The following is a 19092-nucleotide window of genomic DNA, read 5'->3' as shown; positions in this document are numbered from 1 at the left end:
CATGGCAAAGCCAAATATGCAAACCAAGAACTATCCTCACACTTTCTCTGCAACCAAAGGTCATCAATACATATCAGTTGAGAACCCATTTTTACCAGAACAGAAGAAATAAAATGTTTTGAGTGGTTTTCATAGAAATCTATTTGTGTAACTTTGAAACATGCTAGAGTGTTTGTGCTAAAATAATTTTAAAACAGAAGTTAGTTTGGAACGAAGTCCTCTCATATCAAAGTGAATTTCAAATCTTGTTTCATGATGGAAAAGCTAAACATAAAGGTGTTGGAAATGTAATGGTTAGTCATGTTTATGCTTTCAAATCAACAATGATAAATCAAATGGGTTCACAGATGACCCCAAATTCAAACACAACAGAATCTAAAATAAAAACGTATTTAAAGACATCTTAATAGAAGTCTTAATATTTGGGACAACCAAGTAAACTATACCCTCCTTGGGAGCACTTAATGATTATATTATTGTTTCTTTGTTCAAGATGAAAAATCAAGCACATGGGTTAAATCAACAGACTTTAGTAGTGGTGGAACTCAGAGACTGGAAAGAGACATTATGGATACTCCTCACAGCAATATAATAAGTACTGACACCATTCATAAGCTGCATCTGAAGAACAGCACTCATACTATGCTACCAGAAAAACAAAATGATCCCAGCCTTTCCACAGGCAATAGGAACTTAGCATGCAAAGGACAAATCCCTGTAAGGAAGCAAGCAAGAAAGTCCTCTTGTATAAAGTAACTGCTCATTGACCTTTGGAAGCTTAAACAATTTATACTAGTGTCACCAAAATGAGTGATATTTATAGAACCCAATATAAACAATTCCTCCACTACCTATTCTAAGAAAGAGTTTATTATTTTTAATATAAAATATAAATATATTTTATATATAATATACAAAGCTTATTAATAAGATATCCTTAAGAACACAATAAAACTTGATTCTGAATCCTTGATCAACAAAGGATACTACCTTCAACAATCAAAGTTTAAAGAAGACTGATGCTCTTTGTCAACTACAGAGGTTGACTACTCAATGCTGCAGGTTCTGGAGACTTCCAAGTCCTTACCAATTCCTACCTCTTTTCTCTTCTCCTCATTGTCTAGTAAGGGCACCTAAGTGAGGCAAGTCATTTTAAATCTCTAAGCCTTAAACCACACAATTATCAAAGGAGAGGAAGAATTTTTAGCTGCCTCCTACAAACTGTCCTGCCATAAACAGAGAACTGGAAGTGGCTGTCCTCAATCACAGGTGTTAACACCTCATTTGATTTACACTCCTTGGCACTCTGCATGATGGTTGTGCCACAGCTATTCTAAAACAAAATCTCCAGGATTAGAAACATTGATAATGGGATTATCAATAAATTATTTTGATACAGTAATTTAAATATTTGTTGGTTTGTTTCAGAATGCAATTAAAGGCAAAGGTGGTAAAATAGTCTACTGCACCAATAACAGGATGATTGGTTTGGGGGTTTGGTAAGGAGACTACTAAAAACATATACCATTTTAAGAACAAGGAAGCACAGGAAAAATGTTGTATAAAAATAAACAGCACCTTGTGATCTTCATTAATTAAATAATTATTTTAAACCAAAGGAGGTTCTAATTAAGCTTAGTTTATATTTTTATTAAGAAATGCAAGAGTAATGTTTTTTAATGAATATATTTTGAATACATTTTAATAGTTTATAAACTATAATTAAGAAGTCTAAGCCTTCAAAGATCAATTTGAAAAGTACTTCTTAGGCGTGTCCTTGAAATTCTCCTTTGTCAGCCTACAATCTATATATTCTTTTTTATGATTTTCTCCATGTATTTGCTGCTTGTCCATTTAAAGTTGTTGATTAGCTCAAAAAAGCAAAATAATGAAGTCTTTCTAAATGTTCCATCTGTTTCCCCTTAAGTCATTTTATTGAGCAAAGTACAACTAAGCAACTGCTTATCTGTATTTATTATTTAAGAAATTTCAAAAGAAAAAAAAAAAACTACTGATTTTTCACTTGAAGTTACTGTTGTCTCACCATCCCTGCTACAGTTCAACTAGGAACACGGCATCCCTACTAAGACTATTTAAATGACCCAAGTAACTGAGTATCCATTATACAATGATTAAAACAGTTTCTTGACCTTTGGTGTGACACATAATGTTAAAACTTCCTTTTAAATTATGCTAGGTACTATATTCTCAAGGACTTGTGCAGTGTTTGAATTGTCATATTAAAGATTTGTTAATTTAAAGTGACAGGAACTGAATCACTCTGAAGGGAGCAGGGAAAGGACATGAACATGCACTGAACCTTTGTCCCTAAAGCGTTACTATGGGTTTTGAAACATTAATTAATTTAAGGCACATGCTGCTGAATCAGTACCTGCCAGGAATCCTGATCAGAAGATGAGAAAAAGAAAAATAAATAACATTGTTTGATTATATGAACAAAAACTCCCAAATCAAATATATTTATATCACAAACTATTATAACATATAAAGGACCAAATGTGATTTGGAATAAAATCACTGAACACCCGAAACAGGAAATGAGGAATACATAAAAATATTTTATATATTATCTGCTAGGTACAGTAAGACAAAACAAAACAAAAACCCAAATAACTCAATTCCTAACCTCGCCGAAATAAAACATACAATTACAGAAAAACTTCACATTACTATAAAAAGAAAACGCATGAATAATTACCTATTTCTTAAAGAAAAGGGAAAGCAAACACTTAACTTTTTTCCATGGGTAGTGAAACCATTTCTTTAATTAAGGTTTCCTTTAAGGGTATCTCACTATCATTTCATGATATACTATTTTTTAACTTCATGGCAAATTCATTGCTTTACCACCTATATTTAACATATAGGCAACCAAACTCAGATGAGTTCAGAGGATTAATAACTACTCTAAGGAAGAGTTCAGAATGACTACTTAGAAACAGGTCTCTTGCAAAATTATGTTGCACTAAATAAAGTACTATTCATGTTAGTAACAAAAAGCCAGCCATCATGAAGGCTGGCACTGATGAAGCAGTTTAAGTTAACTAATTCAGCTGGGTACCACTCCAAAGTACCTTCATATATCAAATGGTTTACAAAAATTTTTTTCAACAAATAAACTTCACTGGCTGTGAAATAAAATTTGACCTGAACTTATCATACTTCTCAAACCAACCTTAGCAGCATGATAAAAGTTCTTGACTGAAAAATATATGCTATCAACAATTTACAAGCCTAAGGCTAGGACTGATGTGACAGAGGCCCAAAGGATTTTACAGTACTGTGGTGAGATGAATCACTGTGAACACAGAACAGCTCAGATATGAGAAATCAAACCAGGTCTCTCTCCAGTTCATAGACTAGCCATTTAATCCCGGCCAATTGCTTGTTACAGAGATAACACAGGGAGATTTTTATAGCTGATTTAACTGGGAAGGAAAGAACAACGGAGAAAGCAATTATGAAGAGCACATGCTTTTCTATAGCATTTCATACAAACCGAGAAAGAAGATAACATACATGATAGCAGCTAACTCCTTTCATAAATTGAGTAAAGGGCTGAAAGTCATGCAAAATAGCTATAATTTGTAGAGCCAGATACTTTACCTATTGTCCTGAATTTACAGTTACAGAAGATAATTGACACTCAGAGGTTAAGTGGTCTCTTGCCCAAGGTTATCCATCAAGTATGTGGCATAGAGTCCATATCTGAATACAGGATTGTCTATATCCAAAACCACATTCTCTCATCCTGCGCTATTACACACTAACAAGTACAGCAATCCATAATTTTGTATTTTTCATATTCGATTCAGAATACTTACATCTACTAATCGTTTACATGTAGCTTGTCAAATACTTAGATGCTCAAATTGGAAATCCCTTGTAAAATATTTCAGACACCAAAACCAGATTTTCTGAGGACTGCAGTGTATAAAAGAGAACTAAAATTGCTAATTTGTAAGAAGAGAGAAAAATGAGAAAATGGTTTTAAAATAATTTAAAGAACTTTGGATGGGAAAGAAGGAAGACAAAAAAATCTGAGACTAAAAACAGAAAATTACAACAGGTGTCAAAGGATTTTCTGAAATGTTGAATCTGTACTTGATTTCATTTTGGTAATGTAATTACATTTTAAACTTCTGCTTGTCTAAAGACTAACTATAATGAGTAGCTCTATTCAAATTATTCTACATTTAACACACAACCAATCAATATTTGAAAGAGTAAATAGTTTAGTTTGTAACAGAAATACTATTTTCTCTGCTATCTTGACTACAATGAGCCAGGATCCAGTTTTTGAAATATAGATGACAGTTTTCACCTTAAGAGTGATGCCTTCGATTAAAAAAAAAAAGAAAAAATGACAGCATTTTCAAAATGCAAGTGGTGTTCATGGCATATGAGAAAACAATGGAGCAAATAACAGTGAAGTTGAAATTCTAACTTCTAAATTCAGGCATTAAAATTTGTATATCTCTTGTTTTCTTCCTTTAAAATTAAACACTATGTGGTTTCTCAGGTTAATATTGGCTTCTAGCTGTACTTCATCAAAGCAGAAAAAATTAACTTCAATACTCTTACCAAAAACAACCTGAAATAGCAAGTTCTTTCTCACACAAATAGCATTAAGTTAGTAAAATAAAAGAAATATTTGATGAGAAATTTCTATTTACAAATAGATCATGCAGACAAGTAGCTTAGATATATGAAAGGTGGTATAGCATAGTCCTTAAGATGGTGAACTCTAGAGCCAGACTACCAATTTGGAATCTTGGCTCCACCACTTATTAACTGTACGATCTTAAGTCAAAAAAAAAAAAAAAAGTTACTTAACTTTTATGTACTTTAGTATCTTATTTGTAAAATAATGAAAACAGTAAGCTATCTAAAAGAGTGGCTGTGTGGATTAGAGTAATTATGTATAAACACTTAGAACAGTGTTTGGCATATAATAAACACTCAAAAAACTTCACTATTCTTCTTTTTCGTATTATTATGATTAGTAGCAGTAATAGTTCCCTCAAGAGACAAATAGAGTCAAGCATTTTTCATTTAGATTTTACTTTCAACTGGAAAAATAAACCACTGACAACCAATGAGTGGATATGTTAATGGGGTTTTTTAAAAGGGCTCAATCATCACCCCTAAAATAATATATAATTATGAAAATATTTGTGGAGAACTTCATTCGAAGAATTGAAATACTTTATCCTCTCAGAATGTTACACTTTTTAGGGCAAATGGAAACATGGATCAAAAAGACATGGAACAAAAATAATAAAATTCTGCCTATATATTCACATTTATCAATAGAAAGACCTGAATAAATACATCAATTCACCAAGAATTTAGAATTGACTGGTTTCAAGTCTCTGGAAACCAAAAGAAAGAGAGAGCGAGAGAGATGTGCCCAATTAACAATGCAGAATTCATAAGAACATCAATCCTGCTATAAAAATTTGAGCAAAATTAAAGCAATTCAAATAAATGTGAAGATTCACCAAACTCTATCCTATAGGAATTTCAGCAACACCCCCCCAATTTACATTTCTTTGATCTGCAATACAATTCACTCTTAGAAGACAGGAAATCCCTCACATAACTTACTATACACGTCAAGGAGTAATAGTAATACTAGACCTTATTCCAGACTCATATTTTATCTGTGATATGAAGTAAATAATCACAACTCAAATAAAGCATTAAGAGTATTACATTACAGGAAAAAAAAATGTGCCCACACTCCCCTTGGGGAACCACGACTTTCCCTTAAAGGGAATGGATTTTTAAATTTCATTTACCAATATTTTTAAAAGAACTTTTACCTAGTAAGCAATTAAAAGCATTTCGTTATATTAAAGCTTTGCTTTTTAACTACAGCTCCATCTTTTTTTCTGCATATCTTTTCTATTATAAACACTGTAATTGGTATTTCCTTTTCTAGACTTTGACCATACTTTTATCTCTTTCACCTCAATGTGGACAACATTTCATCTTAATTTGATTTAAATTGTTTTCCCGTTCCATGTAAACAAACATTCTTGTAAGTATCATAAAGGAGATGGGAATAAAACACATGTTAATTTTTTCTTCCAAATTAGGAGAGATTCTAAGAGAACTGTAATTACAAATAATGAAAAAATGCATTCCAGAGGCAGGACTTCTGAAATGTTCAGGGAGAGGTTAGGGAAAAAGGCAACTTGATAGAAAGGAAAGAATAAAAAATCTATTTTCCAAAAAAAGAAATACATGGTGGAATGATAATGATGAACAATTAGTTTCAATGGGCGATTCACTGTTACTTAAAAGAAGAATATGAACTTTAAAGTTTTTAGAAGAGAGAAGAGGACTACATCAAAGCTCTGGAATACTGGTATTCTTTGCTTAGAAACAATTTTACCTAGACCATGCAGTTTTCTACTGTAACTTAAAAAAAAAAGGTAGGGTTTGAGATGGAGGAAGTTGTCTATTATAGGCGATAGGAACAGAAAATACAAAACATAATTTCTATATTTGGTATGCTGAGGAAAAAAAGGAGAAGTAAGAGAAACAGGATAATGAAGGGTATAAACCACTTGAGATAAACCACACCAATACAGGACAGCAATTAACCGATTAAATGAACAAATATTTGACGATTATGTAAAATACAGGCTCCACTTAGAAATGGTGCTTTGTTTTATAGACCAATTATTGGATGATTAAAAATTAAACTCAGGAAAAAATATAGTTTTCATTAAAGAAATAATCCAAAATTCATGAAATAACTGCATTAACAAATCATAAGGAGAATGCATGGACAATGCAGGGAGAGAGTGCATTTTTTAAAAATCTGTGATATATTACACTAAAACAAAAGCCAGACCATATTTTGTATTACCATCTATACACTAGTGCTAACACTCTATTTATAATAATTTTCAAATATCCTCTAATAGAAAATCTGAACTCTTTCAAGCTTTGAGGTTTTTAAACTTTTAAACCTAGTCTGAATATTTTTACAAATATCACTTAACTAAAAAATATATTCTTAAAACCAAAGGTCACTGACTATAGCTTCTTTATATTGAAATACAAGGCCTGTGTTAGTAGATGGTAGATAGTGAAATGCATAAATGATGCAAGTGCCAATAACAAGGTACTGCAAGACTTTTCTACAAAGGAAATTGCTAAGCATCCTTAGAGTAAGGGATTAGCATACATTAACATAAGGCAGTGATAAGCTCTAGAAAAAGATCTTCCCCAAAATTCAAAAGCTGCTTAATCAAATTCAGTTTCACAGACTATCAGTTGAAACAGGAATGTTTCATTTACTTCTTGAGAATTTTCTAGTCAAAAAGAATAAGAGAAAAGATGACAAGTATCAAAGTAAGAAACAACTGTTCAATTATTTGTCAATATCAGTTGGGCCATTCTTTTCTACTTTGTATCTGGAGTTTGTATGAAATTCAAGTACAAATGAGAAAACACCCCAGGAAGATGATACTACTTCTACATTTGTTCTTGCTTTCAATGACAAAAGCACTAAAGTGCAATTCAACTAGAGGGCAATAAAATAAGCTAGTGTTTCTTACTGGTCAAATGATGGACTTAATTAAATGGTGTGCTGAATGTTAAAACAATGGGGGAATAAGAGGATGAGAATAAATATTTCTCTAAGCAATTTATAGTTAGTTCATCTTCCAAGTTTAAAAAAAAGAGAGTGAGAGAGAAAGAAAATTACCCATTAAAAAATTCAAAGTAAGTTTGAAAGGAAATTCCTCACGGGTGTTAACTTTCTACTAATTTCTAATCATCATGCATGAAGTTTACTGTAATTACCATGTACATCTGTTTTTTCAACAGGATATTATCTTAGGAGTTATATACTCTGGAAACTGCTACTCAAGAATTGAGATTTTCTGATTGGGAAAACAAAAGAGTCATGAAGATCCAAAGGAAAATAATTAAGATCGACAGTTGAATATGCATTGATTCTTATAATTATCGAGTGAAGAACTTGATGCATGGCAAAAATCCCTGGAAAAACTACTAAACTGATTAAACACTGAATGAAATTTGCACTCTTCATTATATAAGATTTAAAAACAGCATAGAAACTACTTTCTTAGACTTCATATGAAATAAAAGACAATTCATAAAGATATAAACTAGAGGTGAACTAAGTTTAAGAATCCTATTTAGGAAACATAACCTTCACTCCAAAACAAAACCTTAATAATATATTTGATAGAAATTACTACAGGACTTAAATGAAGAACCTGGAAAAGGAATTAAACATGCATATTACAACATGGATGAAAGGGAAATCTGTGCACTCTGCTAGGGGAACAAGCTATCTGGCTCAGGGTCACTGTCTCAGTTTTATACCTCCTTATATAAGTATCCCACTCCTCTATTTGCTTTCAGAACCTGTTCCCCTGGATGAAGTCAACTTTCATATGCCTGACTTTCATGTAGGTCATACTTTCAAAGATTATACATTAATATCCTTAAATCTTGTCTTTCCTACTCTGATTTCAGAATTTATGCTTCAGTGCATAAACACTTGCAACTATAATCTGCTAAGATTGCCTTCCAAACATAGAAGCACTGCCATTTTTGTTTCCATAGCAAGATGGGTACACAAATACTTTAATGTTTTACTGCATTTTACTTTTGCTATTTTATAAAAATGAGTGGAAATCAAAAAAAAAATGCAAATGGCACAAATGATAAGAAATGTAGAGCTCATAAATTTAATACAATTGAAACAAACGCGGAGCTCATCAGTCATGCCAAAAGTTGCAAATTTTTAGCATCAAGTGGACAGGTACTGGCCAAAACAGGAAAAATTAAACAGCACATATGAAACATGAGTTACCATTAGGACTTCTATATTCGGGAGCTCTCTAGGAATGGAAATTCCCCTTTTAACATGTAAAGTTGCTGTTCAACTTGCACATATTCAACTTCTTTACATGTTTTCAGGTTTACGAGAGAGGACTGAATTCTCATGCTACTCTGGATTCCCTCAGTAGCCCAAAAAAAAAAAAAGTGATCTGTAAAATTGATTTTGCAATAAGATATTAGTGGCATAATGAGTCATACCTCCAAGAAATATGTGATTGACTAATTGATTTTTTTCCAAGTCATCAAACATTTACTGATTACCTCTTATGTGCCAGGCATGCTCTGGACTCTGAGTGACATAAAGACAGATAAGACAGGGACCTAACCTGCCAAAGACTCTGAAATCAGACCCTGACATCAATGTCTGCGGCAACCCCTCACATGGATAAGGTATTTTATCATACATAAAGCAGAGACACCAAGGATCAGAGAGAAGACTGGTCTGCCCCAAAGCAGAGCCAGGACTCTGAACCTGGGTCTCCTAAAATCTAAATGCCCTTTCTTTTTGTTCATGCTTTCTTTTAGAATATGTGCCACCTGAATAGAAAAGGTAATTTTTAGGCTGGAAGCCTTGGCTGAGATCTCTCAACTCTTAAGGCAGCCACTCATTCCTTCTACTTGTGCAAAAGACCTTAGCACTTATATCTTCACCTTACCAGTACATGTAGTTTTACATAAGGATGCAGGATTGACACATCCCTGCAAGATCAGTTTCTACTAACCCTGACTTCTACCCACCTAGACCTTTGTTTGTAATCCTGCCTTTTCCAGCCACTTCATGATTTTCCTTCTGATTTCCTTCTCTTTAAGCTTTGTACAGCCATCCCTGACTCGCTCTTCTTCCTTCTGCGCTTTCTTCCTCCTCTTTAAAATTGACCTTTTACTTTTCTTTCTGACCCTGTGTAATATTTTCTTTTTCTTTTTGGAGAATTCAGCCTGAAAGGGGAAAACATGTTTAACTGACTGTTTTGAGATAATAAAATTGAAAGTTTTATTTTCTATACTAAATGATTTACTATATGATTTATTCAGGCATAAAATAAAGAATTGAAAGTAAGTATAATGCAAATTTATATGCAATTTGGGGTGCTCTTCATAATTGTTATAAAGCTGTAAGGACTTCTGTAATTTTCTAGTTAGGATTATTGCTATATACTATCAAAGCCTAAGGAAGGTCAAATCAGATAGGTGTTTTTATAAGAAATGTAAATGTAATATTGGGGGACTTGTTAACCTTTATAATGGCTATTGAATTAAAATTCAAATGTCAACATACACTGAATTAGCCCTTAATATATACAGCGGGTAACCCATCAGTAATACCCTATACGGAAAAACACAGAAGAGCATTCTGCTTGATTTTTTTCTGTAGAAGCATTTGAAGGCACTTACAGGCCTCCCAACCTAAGCAACAAGCTTTTTTGATAAGACAAACAGGTATTCAGAAATTTCTCACAAATAATTCTAGAGGAACTTTAAAATCTTCTTAGTAAACAACAGGATATATATGTTGTGTCATAGTTCACTCACCTTTCCATCAAAGCGTTTTATTGTATATTGATCCAGACCCAAGTCTGTAAAAGAGAAAAAAGCAATACTTAGTCACTGATTATAACTCAGGTGAAACATATGAAATGACAGCTCTCAGTTTTGTTTCCAATCATTCAATTAAATGTACTAGACGGTTTAGCCACAACATTATTCAAAGTCCATAGAAATGAAAATTTTGTCCCACCTTCAGACTCAAAGTGTCAGTGCTAAAAGATACCAACCTTTTACTTTATATATGAGAATATGAAGCTCTGAGATAAAGAGGGTAAAAGTTCATGTGCAAACCTATTCAACAGTAGAGTCAAACTAGAACCCTGAACTCTTCCCAAGGTGATGCTCTTTTCCATTACATCAAAATGATATATATTACCTCTAAATAAGGTGATGGATATTACTTTAATCTGAATGCATAATAATTTTTTGTATAAAGTTAAAGAGAGAAGACTTTAATATCAGAAGACATTTTGCAACACACCTAAACAGATAAATAGACCATCTTAATACTACTTTTTAAAGGTGGGTTAAGGGACGTCCCTGGTGGTCCAGTGGCTAAGACTCCATGCCCCCAATGCAGGGGGCAAGGGTTTGATTCCGGGTCAGGGAACTAGATCCCACATTCCACAGCTAAACATCCTGCATGCTGCAAGTAAAGATCCCACATGCTGCACGAAGATCCTGCGTGCTACAACTAAGCTCTGGCACAGCCAGATAAATAATAAATTAAATAAATAAAAAATAAAGGTGGGTTAAATAATAAATTTAACCTTGGGAATCCCTAGCATTGTGAAATCCTAAGCACTATGAAAGATAAAAGCAAGTATATTAAGTGCTCCTGAGGGCTGGGATTTTCTGTCTTTGCTGACTGCTTTATCCCAGTACTTGGAACAGTGGTTGATCAATAAATACCTAAAAAAAAATTGAATGAGTAAGATACAATCCCTTCCTTGAAGAGTCACAATTTAGTAAGAAAGACATATGCATATAATAATATTACAAGGAAGGATACAATGAGTTCAATAAGAGGGTGGTGTGGGAGTTTTTAGAGTGGAGAAATCAGTTCCAAATTACACTTATTTTTCTTGCATAATTACTCAGTTCTTTTCTTTCAGTTCTCACTTTATTCATGCCAGTTCAGACCCTTACCTCATTATGCCCACAGTATTACAATGATAGGATTATCACTGCTCCCAAAGAAAGCTTTTTGCATTTCTGCTTCTACACATTTGGTTACACAGGCTCCTTATCTAAAATATGCTTCACCTTCTAGAAGCCTGCCCTGAACAAAATGAACCACTGACTGAAAAAGAAAGAGATAAGTCAGGAAAAAGGAAAATTTAAAAACAAATCTAATTTGAAACCTCACAGATACTCAAGAAGATACCAGTCATAAAGGTAGAACATGTTTCTATGATAAGAGAACAGAAAACAAGAAAGAGTTGTAGACAATTAAAACTATGATTGCCTATCTCCCCCCTATTTCTTAATATACTGTCAAAAGATTAGGAAAAGGTTATCTCTCAGGACCACTGCCAAAAAGACAACAGGATGGAAAACAGAAAATAGAAGAGAGAATTATAGAGAAACAGAGACTCAATACAAGATCCTATGTCATACAAGACCTTTTCTCATTCAGAAATAGATAAGAAATAATCCAAAAAGTATTACCAAAAATTTCTCAGAGCTGAAGAGTGACACAAATTAAAAGAACTTATTTAAGCAAAATGAACAAAACCTACTTGTAATCCAGTTGTATGCTTGTAAAATTTCAGAATACCAAGAACAAGAAAATCCTCAGAGTTCCCAGAAAAAAACCCTCCTAGTTCTTTAAAAAGAAATGAGAATTAGTCTAGGATCAGATATCTCATGAGTAAAACTTGGTACATCAACTAAGGGAAATATATGCTTACTAATTAGAGCAACACTGTCCAACAGAAATATAATGTGAGCAATAAATGTAAGCCACATGTATAATTAAAATTTTTCTAGGGGCTTCCCTGGTGGCGCAGTGGTTTAGAATCCGCCTGCCGATGCAGGGGACATGGGTTCGATCCCTGGTCCGGGAAGATCCCACATGCCGCGGAGCAACTAAGTCCGTGTGCCACAACTACTAAGCCTGCGCTCTAGAGCCCATGAGCCACAACTACTGAGCCCACGTGCGGCAACTACTGAAGCCCACACGCCTAGAGCCTGTGCTCCACAACGAGAGAAGCCACCACAATGAGAAGCCCGCTCACTGCAACGAAGAGTAGCCCCCGCTCACCGCAACTAGAGAAAGCCCACGCTCAGCAACGAAGACCTAACACAGCCAAAAATAAATAAATAAAATAAATAAATTTATTACAAAAAAAAAAATTTCAAACCGCTACTTTTAAGAAAGCAAAGAGAATGTATAACTGATTCACTTTGTTATAAAGCAGAAACTGACACACCATTGTAAAGCAATTATACTCTAATAAAGATGTTAAAAAAAGAGATCAGGGGCAAGATGGCAGAAGAGTAAGACGCGGAGATCACCTTCCTTCCCACAGATACATTAGAAATACATCTACACGTGGAACTGCTCCTACAGAACACCCACTGAACGCTGGCAGAAGACGTCAGACCTCCCAAAAGGCAAGAAACTCCCCACGTACTTGGTGTGGATGAAAGGCTCTTGGTGCTCCAGCCAGGCATCAGGGCTGTGCCTCTGAGGTGGGAGAGCCAACTTCAGGACACTGGTCCACAAGAGACCTCTCAGCTCCACGTAATACCAAACGGCGAAAATCTCTCAGAGACCTCCATCTCAACATCAAGACCCAGCTTCACTCAATGACCAGCAAGCTACAGTGCTGGACAACCTATGCCAAACAACTAGCAAGACAGGAACACAGCCCCATCCATTAGCAGAGAGGCTGCCTAAAATCATAATAAGGCCACAGACACCCCAAAACACACCACCAGACGTGGACGTGCCCACCAGAAAGACAAGATCCAGCCTCATCCACCAGAACACAGGCACTAGGCCCCTCCACCAGGAAGCCTACACAACCCACTGAACCAACCTTAGCCACTGGGGACAGATACCAAAAACAACGGGAACTATGAACCTGCAGCCTGTGAAAAGGAGACCCCAAACACAGTAAGACAAGCAAAATGAGAAGACAGAAAAACACACAGCAGATGAAGGAGCAGGGTCAAAACACACCAGACCTAACAAATGAAGAGGAAATAGGCAGTCTACCTGAAAAAGAATTCAGAATAATGATAGTAAAGATGATCCAAAATCTTGGAAATAGAATAGACAAAATGCAAGAAACATTTAACAAGGATGTAGAAGAACTAAAGAGGAACCAAGCAACGATGAAAAACACAATAAATGAAATTAAAAATACTCTAGATGGGATCAATAGCAGAATAACTGAGGCAGAAGAACAGATAAGTTACCTGGAAGATAAAATAGTGGAAATAACTACTGCAGAGCAGAATAAAGAAAAAAGAATGAAAAGAACTGAGGACAGTCTCAGAGACCTCTGGGACAACATTAAACGCACCAACATTCGAATTACAGGGGTCCCAGAAGAAGAAGAGAAAAAGAAAGGGACTGAGAAAATATTTGAAGAGATTATAGTTGAAAACGTCCCTAATATGGGAAAGGAAATAGTTAATCAAGTCCTGGAAGCACAGAGAGTCCCATACAGGATAAATCCAAGGAGAAACACACCAAGACACATATTAATCAAACTATCAAAAATTAAATATAAAGAAAACATATTAAAAGCAGCAAGGGAAAAACAACAAATAACACACAAGGGAATCCCCATAAGGTTAACAGCTGATCTTTCAGCAGAAACTCTGCAAGCCAGAAGGGAGTGGCAGGATATACTTAAAGTGATGAAGGAGAAAAACCTACAACCAAGGTTACTCTACCCAGCAAGGATCTCATTCAGATTTGATGGAGAAATTAAAACCTTTACAGACAAGCAAAAGCTGAGAGAGTTCAGCACCACCAAACCAGCTTTACAACAAATGCTAAAGGAACTTCTCTAGGCAAGAAACACAAGAGAAGGAAAACACCTACAATAACAAACCCAAAACATTTAAGAAAATGGGAATAGGAAAATACATATCGATAATTACCTTAAATGTAAATGGATTAAATGCTCCCACCAAAAGACACAGACTGGCTGAATGGATACAAAAACAAGACCCATATATATGCTGTCTACAAGAGACCCACTTCAGACCTAGAGACACATACAGACTGAAAGTGAGGGGATGGAAAAAGATATTCCATGCAAATGGAAATCAAAAGAAAGCTGGAGTAGCAATTCTCATATCAGACAAACTAGACTTTAAAATAAAGACTATTTCAAGAGACAAAGAAGGACACTATATAATGATCAAGGGATCGATCCAAGAGGAAGGTATAACAATTGTAAATATTTATGCACCCAACATAGGAGCACCTCAATACATAAGGCAAATATTAACAGCCATAAAAGGGGAAATCGACAGTAACACAATCATAGTAGGGGACTTTAACACCCCACTTTCACCAATGGACAGATCATCCAAAATGAAAATAAATAAGGAAACACAAGCTTTAAATGATACATTAAACAAGATGGACTTAATTGATATTTATAGGACATTCCACCCAAAAACAACAGAATACACATTTTTCTCAAGTGCTCATGGAACATTCTCCAGGATAGATCATATCTTGGGTCACAAATCAAGCCTTGGTAAATTTAAAAAAATTGAAATCGTATCAAGTATCTTTTCCGACCACAACGCTATGAGACTAGATATCAATTACAGGAAAAGATCTGTAAAAAATACAAACACATGGAGGCTACACAATACACTACTTAATAACGAAGTGATCACTGAAGAAATCAAAGGGGAAATCAAAAAATACCTAGAAATAAATGACAATGGAGACACGATGACCCAAAACCTATGGGATGCAGCTAAAGCAGTTCTAAGAGGGAAGTTTATAGCAATACAAGCCTACCTCAAGAAACAGGAAACATCTTGAATAAACAACCTAACCTTGCACCTAAAGCAATTAGAGAAAGAAGAACAAAAAAACCCCAAAGCTAGCAGAAGGAAAGAAATCATAAAGATCAGATCAGAAATAAATGAAAAAGAAATGAAGGAAACAATAGCAAAAATCAATGAAACTAAAAGCTGGTTCTTTGAGAAGATAAACAAAATTGATAAACCATTAGCCAGACTCATCAAGAGAAAAAGGGAGAAGACTCAAATCAATAGAATTAGAAATGAAAAAGGAGAAGTAACCACTGACACTGCAGAAATACAAACAATCATGAGAGATTACTACAAGCAACTCTATGCCAATAAAATGGACAACCTGGAAGAAATGGACAGATTCTTAGAAATGCACAACCTGCTGAGACTGAACCAGGAAGAAACAGAAAATATGAACAGACCAATCACAAGCACTGAAATTGAAACTGTGATTAAAAATCTTCCAACACACAAAAGCCCAGGACCAGATGGCTTCACAGGCGAATTCTATCAAACATTTAGAGAAGAGCTAACACCTATCCTTCTCAAACTCTTCCAAAATATTGCAGAGGGAGGAACACTCCCCAACTCATTTTACGAGGCCACCATCACCCTGATACCAAAACCAGACAAGGATGTCACAAAGAAAGAAAACTACAGGCCAATATCACTGATGAACATAGATGCAAAAATCCTCAACAAAATACTAGCAAACAGAATCCAACAGCACATTAAAAGGATTATACACCATGATCAAGTGGGGTTTATTCCAGGAATGCAAGGATTCTTCAATATACGCAAATCAATCAACGTGATACATCATATTAACAAATTGAAGGAGAAAAACCATATGATCATCTCAATAGATGCAGAGAAAGCTTTCGACAAAATTCAACACCCATTTATGATAAAAGCTCTGCAGAAAGTAGGCATAGAGGGAACTTTCCTCAACATAATAAAGGCCGTATACGACAAACCCACAGCCAACATTGTCCTCAATGGTGAAAAACTGAAACCATTTCCACTAAGATCAGGAACAAGACAAGGTTGCCCACTCTCACCACTATTATTCAACATAGTTTTGGAAGTGTTAGCCACAGCAATCAGAGAAGAAAAAGAAATAAAAGGAATCCAAATCGGAAAAGAAGAAGTAAAGCTGTCATTGTTTGCAGATGACATGATACTATACATAGAGAATCCTAAAGATGCTACCAGAAAACTGCTAGAGCTAATCAATGAATTTAGTAAAGTAGCAGGATACAAAATTAATGCACAGAAATATCTTGCATTCCTATATACTAATGATGAAAAATCTGAAAGTGAAATTAAGAAAACACTCCCGTTTACCACTGCAACAAAAAGAATAAAATATCTAGGAATAAACCTACCTAAGGAGACAAAACACCTGTATGCAGAAAATTATAGGACACTGATGAAAGAAATTAAAGATGATACAAATAGATGGAGAGATATACCATGTTCTTGGATTGGAAGAATCAACATTGTGAAAATGACTCTGCTACCCAAAGCAATCTACAGATTCAATGCAATCCCTATCAAACTACCACTGGCATTTTTCACAGAACTAGAACAAAAAATTTCCCAATTTGTATGGAAACACAAAAGACCCTGAATAGCCAAAGCAATCTTGAGAACGAAAAATGGAGCTGGAGGAATCAGGCTCCCTGACTTCAGACTATATTAACAAGCTACAGTAATCAAGACAGTTTGGTACTGGCACAAAAACAGAAATATAGATCAATGGAACAGGATAGAAAGCCCAGAAATAAGCCCACGCACATATGGTCTTTATCTCCTTATCTTTGATAAAGGAGGCAAGAATATACAATGGAGAAAAGACAGCCTCTTCAATAAGTGGTGCTGGGAAAATTGGACAGGTACATGTAAAAGTATGAAATTAGAACACTCCCTGACACCATACACAAAAATAAACTCAAAATGGATTAAAGACCTAAGTGTAAGGCCAGACACTATCAAACTCTTAGAGGAAAACATAGGCAGAACACTCTATGACATAAATCACAGCAAGATCCTTTTTGACCCAGGTCCTAGAGAAATGGAAATAAAAACACAAATAAACAAATGGGACCTAATGAAACTTAAAAGCTTTTGCACAGCAAAGGAAACCATAAACAAGATGAAAAGACAACCCTCAGAATGGGAGAAAATATTTGCAAATGAAGCAACTGACAAAGGATTAATCTCCAAGATTTACAAGCAGCTCATGCAGCTCAATAACAAAAAAACAAACAACCCAATCCAAAAATGGGCAGAAGACCTAAATAGACATTTCTCCGAAGAAGATATACAGATTGCCAACAGACACATGAAAGAATGCTCAACATCATTAATCATTAGAGAAATGCAAATCAAAACTACAATGAGGTATCATCTCACACCGGTCAGAATGGCCATCATCAAAAAATCTAGAAACAATAAATGCTGGAGAGGGTGTGGAGAAAAGGGAACACTCTTGCACTGTTGGTGGGAATGTAAATTGATACAGCCACTATGGAGAACAGTATGGAGGTTCCTTAAAAAACTGAAAATAGAACTACCATACGACCCAGCAATTCCACTACTGGGCATATACCCTGAGAAAACCATAATTCAGAAAGAGTCATGTACCAAAATATTCATTGCAGCTCTGTTTACAATAGCCAGGACATGGAAGCAATCTAGGTGTCCATCATCGGATGAATGGATAAAGAAGATGTGGCACATATATACAATGGAATATTACTCAGCCATAAAAAGAAATGAAATGGAGGTATTTGTAATGAGGTGGATGGAGTTAGAGTCTGTCATACAGAGTGAAGTAAGTCAGAAAGAGAAAAAGAAATACAGTATGCTAACACATATATATGGAATCTAAGGGGAAAAAAAAAAAAGGTCATGAAGAACCTAGTGGCAAGATGGGAATAAAGACACAGACCTACTAGAGAATGGACTTGAGGATATGGGGAGGGGGAGGGGTGAGATGTGACAGGGTGAGAGATTGTCATGGACATATATACACTACCAAATGTAAAATAGATAGCTAGTGGGAAGCAGCCGCATAGCACAGGGAGATCAGCTCGGTGCTTTGTGACCACCTAGAGGGGTGGGATAGGGAGGGTGGGAGGGAGGGAGATGCAAGAGGGAAGAGATATGGGAACATATGTATATGTATAACTGATTCACTTTGTTATAAAGCAGAAAGTAACACACCATTGTAAAGCAATTATACTTCAATAAAGATGTTAAAAAAAAAAAAAAGAAAAATTATACTTCAATTAAAAAAAAAAAAAAGTAACACGATGGAAAAAGATACATCATGAAAAATGAATCAAAAGAAAGACTGAGTGGCTACATAAATATCAGACTATGTGGACTTTAGAGCAAAAAAAATATTATCAAGGATAAAGAGGGTCAATTATATAATGATAAGAGGGTCAATTCACCATGAAGCTAGAATAATCCTAAGCGTGTATTCACCTAATAAGAGTTTCAAAATATTTGAAGCAGAAACTGATAGAATGGAAAAGATAAATAGACAAATCCACAAATAAAGTCAGAGATCGACACCCTTCTCTCAATAATTGACAGAGA

The 19092-nt window shown here is 34.9% G+C and overlaps 1 protein-coding gene across 1 annotated transcript in view; it reads right to left on the bottom strand.

The window, feature by feature from the left end:
• Nucleotides 1–19092, bottom strand: part of MICU1 (mitochondrial calcium uptake 1) — a 234426-nt gene that overhangs the window by 141101 nt on the left and 74233 nt on the right. The window contains exon 5 of the mRNA XM_061197459.1: nt 10447–10490. Coding sequence (XP_061053442.1) covers nt 10447–10490 — 44 coding nt within the window. The remainder of the gene's footprint in view (nt 1–10446; nt 10491–19092) is intronic.

The sequence above is a fragment of the Eubalaena glacialis genome, chromosome 1 (genome assembly GCF_028564815.1).
Source record: "Eubalaena glacialis isolate mEubGla1 chromosome 1, mEubGla1.1.hap2.+ XY, whole genome shotgun sequence".
Lineage (NCBI taxonomy): Eukaryota > Metazoa > Chordata > Mammalia > Artiodactyla > Balaenidae > Eubalaena > Eubalaena glacialis.
This window is presented reverse-complemented; position numbering and strand designations above follow the sequence as displayed.